At 43.9% G+C, this 11,460-nt stretch overlaps 1 protein-coding gene across 5 annotated transcripts in view; it reads right to left on the bottom strand.

Annotated features, from left to right (window-relative positions):
• Window positions 1-1,341: 1,341 nt before the first annotated feature.
• The window catches only part of GALR3 (galanin receptor 3), a 46,908-nt gene continuing 36,789 nt past the window's right edge, over window positions 1,342-11,460 (bottom strand). For all 5 annotated transcript variants that reach the window (XM_068251398.1, XM_068251397.1, XM_068251399.1 and 2 more), the window contains exon 3: window positions 1,342-3,740. In XM_068251398.1, the coding sequence (XP_068107499.1) occupies window positions 2,933-3,740 (808 nt within the window). In that variant the 3' untranslated portion in view covers window positions 1,342-2,932. The remainder of the gene's footprint in view (window positions 3,741-11,460) is intronic.

Raw genomic sequence — 11,460 nt, 5'->3', positions numbered from 1 at the left:
CAGAACAGGTATACAGTGGCGGGTTCACAGAACAGGTATACAGTGGCGGGTCCACTGAACAGAACAGGTATACAGTGGCGGGTTCACAGAACAGGTATGCAGTGGCAGGATCACTGAACAGGTATGCAGTGGCAGGATCACTGAACAGGTATGGAGTGGCAGGATCACAGTACAGGTATGCAGTGGGCTGAGGGCTCACTGAACAGAACAGGTATGCAGTGGCAGGATCACTGAACAGGTATGGAGTGGCAGGATCACAGTACAGGTATGCAGTGGGCTGAGGGCTCACTGAACAGAACAGGTATGCAGTGGCAGGATCACTGAACAGGTATGCAGTGGCAGGATCACTGAACAGGTATGCAGTGGCAGGATCACAGTACAGGTATGCAGTGGGCTGAGGGCTCACTGAACAGAACAGGTATGCAGTGGCAGGATCACTGAACAGGTATGGAGTGGCAGGATCACAGTACAGGTATGTAGTGGGCTGAGGGCTCACTGAACAGAATAGGTATGCAGTGGCAGGATCACTGAACAGGTATGCACTGGCAGGATCACTGAACAGGTATGCAGTGGCAGGATCACTGAACAGGTATGCAGTGGCAGGATCACAGTACAGGTATGCAGTGGCAGGATCACAGTACAGGTATGCAGTGGGCTGAGGGCTCACTGAACAGAACAGGTATGCAGCCAGGAAGAAGTTAAGCCTAACTAATCTTTCCCTATATGAGAGACTGCAGCAGCTCGCCCTACTCTCACTAATGCAGGCACACGAGTGGCCGTAATGGCCGCCGCTGCCTGCCTTATATAAGGCGGGGTGGGGCTCCAGGGGCTAGTGTAGCCTAATTGGCTACACTGGGCCTGCTGACTGTGATGTAGAGGGTCAAAGTTGACCCTCAGTGCATTATGGGGCGAACCGAACTTCTTCCGCAAAAGGTTCGCGTGCGGTACCCGCACGCGAACCACCTACGTTCGCGCGAACCACGTTCGCCGGCGAACCGTTCGGCCCAACTCTAATGATCACGTGCCTGTTTTTTTATGGCAAGGGTTAATAAATCAGTGTTTTATCTGTGCAATTGTAAAGGCTAAATTGCAGTGGTAGCTCTCCCAAAAAGTAGTTAGAAGTAGAGAAACACTTGTATGTCACTGAACAAGCATTCCTAATAACAGGGTAGTGCTAAAAAGTTCAAAAGGTCAGTATTTCTATGTGGGAGCTGAGTGAACCAGATTTTACGTCACACTGACTTATGTGAACACTTAAAATCAGAATTGCGGCCCTTAAATTGAAAAGATGAATGTGAGAATTCAGAAATATTCTATTTATCATGACTACTACACATACAATTAATTGTCTCTTGAGTTTATTTCCAGTTCAGGTTTGCTTTAAGGGATAGTAAATACTATTCACACTTAAAAGCTTAACTGCGAACTCTAGTTATGTATATCAGAAACATGATTGTGGCTTTCTTGCACATACAACAAAAATTAGCTTAATACAGTGGCAGGTGTTTCAGTTAGCATTTCCTGTTGGTGTCTTATGGTTGCTGTTAGCATCGGGCATTAGCACCCTACAAAATCATCATTAAACCCCTTTTGCTTTAATCGTTATTTTATGTCCATTATTGTCTTCTTCAAGTTATCGCTGGAACTTATAGCAGTTCTCTGGTATCTTGTAGGTGTATGTATGCCATAGATTTTCAGTATAGGTCCTGATTTCTTTCCAACATTGATGAAATCACAGGCAATCAGATATTGGTTGTTTCACGACTTTAGGTACCTTGATTCATTCTATCGCTTCATTTGCCTATTGGGATGTGCATCTCTGGCATATTTAAATGGTCCACAAGGTATCGGACAAATCGGGCGCATGCGGCTTTTGGGTAAATCAGGCGCTGCCATAGACTTACATTGAAAATATCGGCAAGTTGATAATTATAATTTTTGCAGGGTTTTTTCTCTGTTGTTAAGCAGGTGAAGCCGGTGACTACGGGCAAATTTGGGCGCCAAACAGCACCAGATAATTATCATTTTTTTCCTGCTTTTTCTTTTCATTTTTTGCACCACCAGGAAGGGTCTTAGGGTTAGGCACCACCAGGAAGGGTCTTAGGGCTAGGCAGCACCAGGGGGATCTTAGGTGTAAGCACCACCAGGAGGGGTCTTAGGGTTAGGCACCAGTAGGGATAGTCTTAGTTTTAGGTGTCACCGGGAAGGGGGGGGGGTCTTGGGGTTTGGCACCACCAAGGAAGGTTAGGGTTAGGTGCCACCAGAGGGGGTTAGGGCTAGGCACCACCAGGGAAGGTTAGGCTTGGTTAGTGGAGGGTTCTGTGTGAGAGTAGGGTTAGGTTTAGTTATAGTAAAATATTGTTAGCAATTACTGATATTTTAATAACAAAAATTAACACTTTAAGCAGTAGGGTATCTGTAAATTTACAGATATTCTACTATTGGCACTGTTCCTGCACCAGATTTTCCATGGCGCCTGAAATTAATGTACGCGGTCCACAACTTTGGGTAGCACTTGATTAAACCTGGTTGTTTCGGGATTTGTCCATAATGTTAGTTTTCAGAACTGTACACATTATGTAATCCTAGCAGCATTCTCTACAATAAGCAGCACTCATGTTCTTATTCCATGAGATGTAAAAGCCAAAGAAGATAGAGTACAATGTAAATCAAAGGGCAGTTGTCCAGGTTGTTTAAAATTATTCACAATCTCCACTTATACCCGCCTGGTAGATTCTCGATCTCGAGTTTAGCTCAGCAGCTGAAGCCGATATGTCCTCCAAAACCAAAGATGGTTCAATGCATGCAGTGTTGTCTCTAGCAGTGAACTTTTCAGGAGATGATGTTCTAGAGCCAGCCAAAATCAAGTTCCTATCACACCCTCTGAATACTGCTCATGAGATTCTGTTTGGTGGGCTTGTATTTCTCCCTCTTAGGTCGTTTCTGTTAAAAAGCCAACTGTCTTGGGCAGACGCGTTCCCCAGGCAACCCCAACTACCCTGTGATTCGTTGACTGCTCTGGACTCGATTCCTCAATGACGTCTTCCCTCGCTGCTCTTCCACCACGAGCAGATTCCTCCTGAACCTGGGTGACCTCAGTGTTCCCAGCGTAGAAACCAGCAACGGTGTTGGCGGTTTGCACAGCGTGTACCTTGTTGCGTGCCCGTTTCTGGGTAAGCATACACGTGAAGACTTGCTTGAACCTTTTCCGAAAGTGCTTAGAGATAAGAGCGTAAACAATTGGATTGAGGCAAGAATTGGCGTAGGACATGCAATGAGAGACCAAGCGGAAGGCATAAGTGACTCTATTGAAGGGAAAGTGTCCGAACCAGAAGCAAAGAATGAGTAAGTGGTGAGGTAGCCAACAAATGCAAAACAAGACGGCAACGATTATTATCATCTTAGTCACTTTATGCTTAGCTTTTCGGGATTCGGACACCGTCTTTACTGGATCCACTGAAGTCCAGAGAAAGCAGATAGTTCTAGCGTACGCAAGACCCAGAATAAGCACCGGGAGGAGGTAGCCGAAAACAAAAGTAGAAATATCCATGATCTTCCTCTTGCGGTCTTCCCAGTTGGGGATACAGATGGGCACTTGATTGTAGAGAATAATGTGGTAGTAGCTCAGGTAAGGGCCGGCAAACAGAATAGAAAGGGCCCATATAACGGCAATAGCTGCCAAGGCGTTCCTGGAAGTGCGGAGGTCTCTAGATTTCAGAGGGTAGCGAATAGCCAGGTACCTGCAGAAAATCAACAAGAATTTAGTAAAGTTTCAACACATCTGATAACAGTAAAATGAAAATATAGATCCTTTAATGACATACATTGAAGACATTTGAATGCTACAATTGAAAATACAATTCTGCCTCATTGAAAGCAGGAAGTTTTGATTCGGGATGATACCATTTATTGGCTACGTTTAGAAGATTCAAAGAGTAAACTTTCAGTCAGCAGGCCCTCTTTAGAGCCTGAAGAAGTCCTATAGGTGGAAACACAAAAACAAAAGGGGGAAGATGTTCCTAAGGGTATATAAAACGGAGTTAAAAAACAATAAAATCGAAAAAAGGGAGGTGGCTTACCTCAATAACGACAGTGACATATGTCAAAAGTGTTTATGAAGCACAGGCAACGTGTTTCGTGGGTCTGAGCCCACTTCCTCAGGCCAATCACAGTTCCAAAGGATTAATGAGCCGGCGTATTTAGCGCCTCTGTCAGACATCACTCATTACACCCCTCGGAATCTACATATTGCGCTATTTGGGCTCCCGTTGTCTCTGTTCTTTTTTTAAGGTGCTTAGACACCAAACATCCTCCTTGTGGTGGAAAGTTTATACTTTGAATCTTTTAACATTAGCCAATAAATAGTATTATCTTGATTCAAAACTGCCTGCTTTAACTTTTACAATAGTGGCCACAAGAGGGCATCATAGAATTTAGACTGTGCGACTGACCGGGTAACCGGGCTGAAGAGGGAACCGCTGGTGCTGACTAGTGACGGAAGCTCGCTCTGCTCTATCTATGCTGAGAAAGGAGGCTGCTGATACTGGGGGAAGACCTGGCTATCTATACTGGGGGGACCCAGTGGCGTAGCTAAGGAGCTGTGGGCCCCGATGCAAGTTTTACAATGGGGCCCCCCAAGCACTCTATACATAAAAAATTGATACGGCGCACCAAAACCTGCCAATGGCAACTACAGTGTCAGAGGTGCAAGAAGGGGCTGGGGAGAAGTGTGTTAATGATTACCATTATACATAGCATCAATAGAAGTGATTATTATGAGCACAGAACCAAAAGAGAGCTAATACTGTAGTTGAGGGAGGGCCCTTCGGGGCCCCTCTGGCCCAAGGGCCCCGATGCGGTCGCTACCTCTGCACCCCCTATTGCTACGCCCCTGGGGGGACCTAATACACAATAACACAACATGCTACTTAAACTGAGGAGAAGTGGGCTACCAAATACTAGGTGCACACCTGGCTATCTATGCTGGGGAGCAGGACTACCTAATATCGGGGGCACATCAGTCTACCTATACCGGGAAAAGGAGGGCTTCCTAATACTGGGGGCACACCTGCCTATCTATGCTGGGGAGGAGGACTACCTAAAACTGGGGGCACATCAGTCTACCTATACCGGGAAGAGGAGGGCTACCTAATACTGGGGGCACATAAGTCTACCTATACCGGGAAGAGGAGGGCTACCTAATACTGGTGGCACATCAGTCTACCTACACCGGGAAGAGGAGGGCTACCTAATACTGGGGGCACATCAGTCTACCTATACCAAGAAGAGGGGGGCTACCTAATACTGGGGGCACATCAGTCTACCTATATTGGGAAGAGGAGGGCTACCTGATACTGGGGCCACATCAGTCTACCTATACCGGGAAGAGGTGGGCTACCTAATACTGGGGGCACATCAGTCTACCTATACTGGGAAGAGGAGGGCTACCTAATACTGGGGGCACATCAGTCTACCTATACCGGGAAGAGGAGGGCTGCCTAATACTGGGGGCACACCTGTCTATCTATGCTGGGGAGGAGGACTACCTACTACTGGGGGCACATCAGTCTACCTATACCGGGTAGAGGAGGGCTACCTAATACTGGGGGCACATCAGTCTACCTATACCGGGTAGAGGAGGACTACCTAATACTGGGGGCACATCAATCTACCTATACCGGGTAGAGGAGGACTACCTAATACTGGGGGCACATCAGTCTATATATACCGGGTAGAGGAGGGCTACCTAATACTGGGGGCACATCAGTCTACCTATACCGGGAAGAGGAGGACTACCTAATACTTGGGGCACATCAGTCTATATATACCGGGAAGAGGAGGGCTACCTAATACTGGGGGCACATCAGTCGACCTATACCGGGTAGAGAAGGGCTACCTAATACTGGGGGCACATCAGTCTACCTATCCCGGGAAGAGGAGGGCTACCTAATACTGGGGGCACATCAGTCTACCTATACCGGGTAGAGGAGGGCTACCTAATACTGGGGGCACATCAGTCTACCTATACTGGGAAGAGGAGGGCTGCCTAATACTGGGGGCACACCTGTCTATCTATGCTGGGGAGGAGGACTACCTACTACTGGGGGCACATCAGTCTACCTATACCGGGTAGAGGAGGGCTTCCTAATACTGGGGGCACATCAGTCTACCTATACTGGGAAGAGGAGGGCTGCCTAATACTGGGGGCACACCTGTCTATCTATGCTGGGGAGGAGGACTACCTACTACTGGGGGCACATCAGTCTACCTATACCGGGTAGAGGAGGGCTTCCTAATACTGGGGGCAAACCTGCCTTTTTAAGCTAGGGAGGAGGACTACCTAATACTCAAAGCAGGGGCTACGTAATACTGGGGAAACATCTGGGTATGCTGGGGAGAGAGGCTGATAATACTGGGGGCACACCTGGCTATTTATGCTGGAGGGGAGCTGCCTAATACTGGGGGCACATCTGGCTATCTATAGTGGAGAGAAGGGCTACGTAATACTGGGGTACACCTGGCTATCTATACTGGGGAAGGGGGCTGCTAATACTGGGGGCACATCAGTCTATATATACTGGGGAAGAGGGCTGCTAATACTGGGGGCACATCAGTCTATATATACTGGGGAAGGGGGCTGCTAATACTGGGGGCTCATCTGGCTACCTTTGCTAGGGCAGGCAAATTCAGGGGGGGTGCAGTGTTGGAGAACCATGTCCTGGCCCTGAAAATGGTGCGTGACCTCTAAAGGCTTGCTCACGCTTCTTCCTCCACCTTTAATAGCGTTTGCTCACCCCAATGTGGTGTGATATGGGCCATAGAAGAAAGGTCCATGCTTCATTTCTGTGCAGAATGATATGAGGCACCAATCATCAGCCTGAATGAATGCATGTGGCATTTTATAGGTTGCCCAGCAGACACACTGCACGTTTTTGTTGAACTCCATTGCTTCCACCCCAAAATAAATCCATTTAAAATGATTTTTCAGTTTTAATCTAAAATTATTATAGCTAAAAAGTGTCCAACATGTGGTGACAAAAATCAGTTGCAGTTATGGAATCCTGACAACTCTATATTTCCCGATAACCGACAGTTCAAGCATCTCAGTTTAGAAGCCAGGAATAGAAATCACGGAAAGAGAGATAGCGGAAATGAAGAAATAGCACTAGGATTCCCTCGCTAGGATACGTAAAAATAGCAGGAGGCTACGATACCATCTATAATGGGAGTCGGGAGTTTCAGCTGAGCGATGGGAATGGAAAAGCAATTCTTCACAATATTTTTTATTATTCAACTACGATTAAGATCTATTTATTAACTTCCCATAGCTGCAAACTATTTTATTCATGGTTCAAAATCCATCTGTTAAAGTTAAAGAGAATCTGTACTCTAAAATTCTTACAATAAAAAGCATACCATTCTATTCATTATGTTCTCCTGTGCCCCTCTGTGCTGTTTCTGCCACTCTCTGCTGCAATCCTGGCTTGTAATTGCCATTTTTAGGCAGTGTTTACGAACAAAAGACATAGCAAGTGATAGGCTGAGAGTAGCTCAGTGTGTGAGTCATACAGAGTGTGCAGGGGGCCTGGAGAGGGTGTGTATAGCTTATATCCAATCACAAGCAGCACAGCACATTCCAGCCTGACTGCCTCAGCCCGACAGACCCGACAGAGGAGAGAAGATTATTTAACAGAGATAATACAGCCACTGTGCAACTAGAAAAGGCTGCAGTTAGACAGAGCACATTAGAACAGGTATAGGAACTTATAGGGTAGAAGAAATAAGGATAAAAATTTTGTTACAGAGTCTCTTTAAAGAAACACAATAACGATATATAGGAGAATGCAATACTATATTCCGGATACTGCATTTTACGTTAATTATGGGCTTCGACAGAGGTAATATAACAAAGTGATAGAGTGCTCAAAGGTGCTATACAGACATTATAAATACATCAGACACTAAAAACAAAAAACAGCAAGTGTGTCATAGTCTCACGGCTATTATGACATTATGTCATGATAGCCGCGAAGCTATAACACATTTGCTGTTTATTGTTTTCCACGTCTGATGTATTTATAATGTCTGTATAGCACTTTTGAGCACTCTAGCACTTTGTTATAGTACCCCTGACTAAGCCCCTATCTTACAGGGTGAAACATGTTGGATCGTATGGTGGGGTGATTTGCGTTTAGATAAGATACAGTCTTGGAAAGAGGGGTTACCAAGGGTGGGAGGTTTTATATAGCCTCACTCACAGGGCTCTGTGCATTTCCTTCCCCTCTCCCAGTTACGTTATGGGAACAGTTTATCTAATTGTACAGGCTTAACGATTTTAAAGCTATTTATTAAAAATTACGTTTTAAGACATCTCTGTGGAAAGGGTATAAAACTGTATATTTAATAGTTGTGCACCTGACAGGACTAAAGATGTCTCCACCAGTGATAAATCTAAAGTTGGCCACTAACGGTCCAATTTCTGGCAAAAAAATCGTTCAAGTGATCAGAAATTCTGATCGGTTTGTTTGAAAATAATCTCAGTTGATGGGCACAATCGATTATGAGCGAGAAAAAATCATCCGACAATTTTTCTTCTGATCAGAATTTCTGATTGCTCGAACGATTTTTCGCTAGAAATTGGACAGTTAGTGGCCACCTTAAGAATGTAAATCAGGATGAGGAAAGATTTTACAACGATCAGACATTGACTAAGTACAATGGGCAAACATACAGGTAGTTTAATTTATAAATGAATATTGTAAAATAAAAGCAATTTTTATCATGTTACATTGGGTGAGGTTCCTCTTAGATTACATTTACACGTTTGCAGTGTATGAGGTAAACTGAAGTAAACATTCTGCATTTGGGAGTCTACCGGCATTTTCCTAATGAGGTGGTCTTTTGAATGGGGTCACTTACAATTCACACATATCGGTAAATATCAAAAGCTTCTCTCTGGTTTTACTGGTCCGGAGTTTTACCATTATTTTATCCATTATTACAGGTTTTGTTTTGTATATACAAAAATGTAAGCAGTTCAAATGCAGTGACTAACCTGAAATGGTACAAAGGTGAGCAAAGGTACAAAAACAAACAAACAAACAAACAAACAAACAATTACTAGTACTAAAACCTGAAAGACAATGTTAATTTTATACAAAATACACTAAGATGCCTGCTCAAATTAACACATATTGGGTTAACAATTTACAACTTTTCTTTCTGCGTGAATGGAAGCGAATTAAATTGTGTAAGTTGTTTTACTTACCTAACTCTCTGTCATTATTATGTATTTATGAAGCACTGACATCTTCTGCAGCACATTACAGAGTACATAGCCATGTCACTGACTGTCCTCAGAGGAGCTCACAGTCTAATCCTACCATAGCCATAGTCTAATGTCCTACCATATTATTATTATGTATTTATGTAGCACTGACATCTCCTGCAGCACTTTACAGAGTACATAGTCATGTCACTGACTGTCCTCAGAGGAGCTCACAATCTAATCCTACCATAGTCATAGTCTAATGTCCTTCCATATTATTATTATGTATTTATATAGCACTGGCATCTTCTGCAGCACTTTACAGAGTACATAGTCATGTCACTTACTGTCCTCAGAGGAGCTCACAATCTAATCCTACCATAGTCATAGTCTAATGCCCTACCATATTATTATTATCTATTTATATAGCACTAACATCTTCTGCAGCACATTACAGAGTACATAGTCATGTCACTGACTGTCCTCAGAGGAGCTCATAATCTAATCCCTACCATAGTCATAGTCTGATGTCCTACCATATTATTATTATGTATTTATATAGCACTGACATCTTCTGCAGCACATTACAGAGTACATAGTCATGTCACTGACTGTCCTCAGAGGAGCTCACAATCTAATCCTACCATAGTCATAGTGTAATGTCCTACCATATTATTATTATGTATTTATATAGCACTGACATCTCCTGCAGCACATTACAGAGTACATAGTCATGTCACTGACTGTCCTCAGAGGAGCTCACAGTCTAATCCTACCATAGTCATAGCATAATGTCCTACCATATTATTATTATGTATTTATATAGCACTGACATCTTCTGCAGCACATTACAGAGTACATAGTCATGTCACTGACTGTCCTCAGAGGAGCTCACAATCTAATCCTACCATAGTCAGTCTAATGTCCTACCATATTATTATTATGCTTTTATATAGCACTGACATCTTCTGCAGCACATTACAGAGTGCATAGTCATGTCACTGACTGTCCTCGAGGAGCTCGCAATCTAATCCTATCATAATCATAATCTAATGTCCAACCATTATTATTATTAATATGTATTTATATAGCACTGATACCTTCTGCAGCACTTTACAGACTACATACGGTAGTCATATCACTGACTGTCCTCAGAGGAGCTCATAGTCTTATGCTACCATAGTCCTAATAAGCCCAATTTCTACCAAAATTTGAAGTTAGGACATCACTACAAGGCAAGAGTTTCAACGTATAATTTTGCAAAAAATATATGGCATTTAGTAAAATATTGTATTTTTCTTCAGTTTTTCTTTATTATTTCAGCGTAAGTAAGTAGTTTACTTCCTGCCTGGGAACTCTGCCAGATTCATCTGCATGCAGAATGACCTCAAAAGCTCTTCTCATTAGCTAGTCATTGAAACTGAAGTGGATGTACTCACCTCCTCGCAAATAAGGGCAAATAAAATACAATAGCACTGAAGTGGGCAATTTACTGTGCTAAAAGACAAACAAGGACTGAGATCTGGATATAACAAAGCAATTGTGAGAGTGGCAGTATGGCATAAAATCCTATTAAAAACTTGCCCCCCCTTCCCCACACACACACTTCTTATCCTACCTAATAATCCTCAAGTGTCCCTGTGTCCTGTCCGTGTGTCAGTGCTTTTGCGCTACTGCGCATGTCAAGCGCTGACAGCCATTAGGACAGGACGCAGAGCGGGCGGGCTAGGGAGCGTGCGACCAGCGGGTACGCGCGTGGCTGGTGCATTACTGGCGGCGCGCAGTAATGACAGACCTAGAGCCCGTTTTCAAACGGGCTTAGGTCACTAGTAATCTATAGTTATCCTACCTGCCAATGTCTAAAAGTAATGTCACCTGTGAAAAGAAATCACAACACCCTCCCCCAAACACACTCTCAGGTCATGATGAGTTAATGGCGGAGGCAGCCATCTTGTATAATTATGCAATGTTTACTGTCAGAAATCTGACCCATTAGTAAAATAGCAGATTTCTTATTACAATCAGTGTAGATTGCACCTAGAAGCTCCCTCTTATGAAAAAAGATCAAAGAAGAATCTCCTGGCAACCTGGGGAGCTCAGCATAGCACAGCCGCCTGTAGCCTCACTTAGTGACTGGTAGACCTCCAGGGAAAAACAAAAAATAAACCAACAAACATTAATCACTAATAATC

The sequence above is a fragment of the Hyperolius riggenbachi genome, chromosome 9 (genome assembly GCF_040937935.1).
Source record: "Hyperolius riggenbachi isolate aHypRig1 chromosome 9, aHypRig1.pri, whole genome shotgun sequence".
Classification (NCBI taxonomy): Eukaryota; Metazoa; Chordata; class Amphibia; order Anura; family Hyperoliidae; genus Hyperolius; species Hyperolius riggenbachi.
This window is presented reverse-complemented; position numbering and strand designations above follow the sequence as displayed.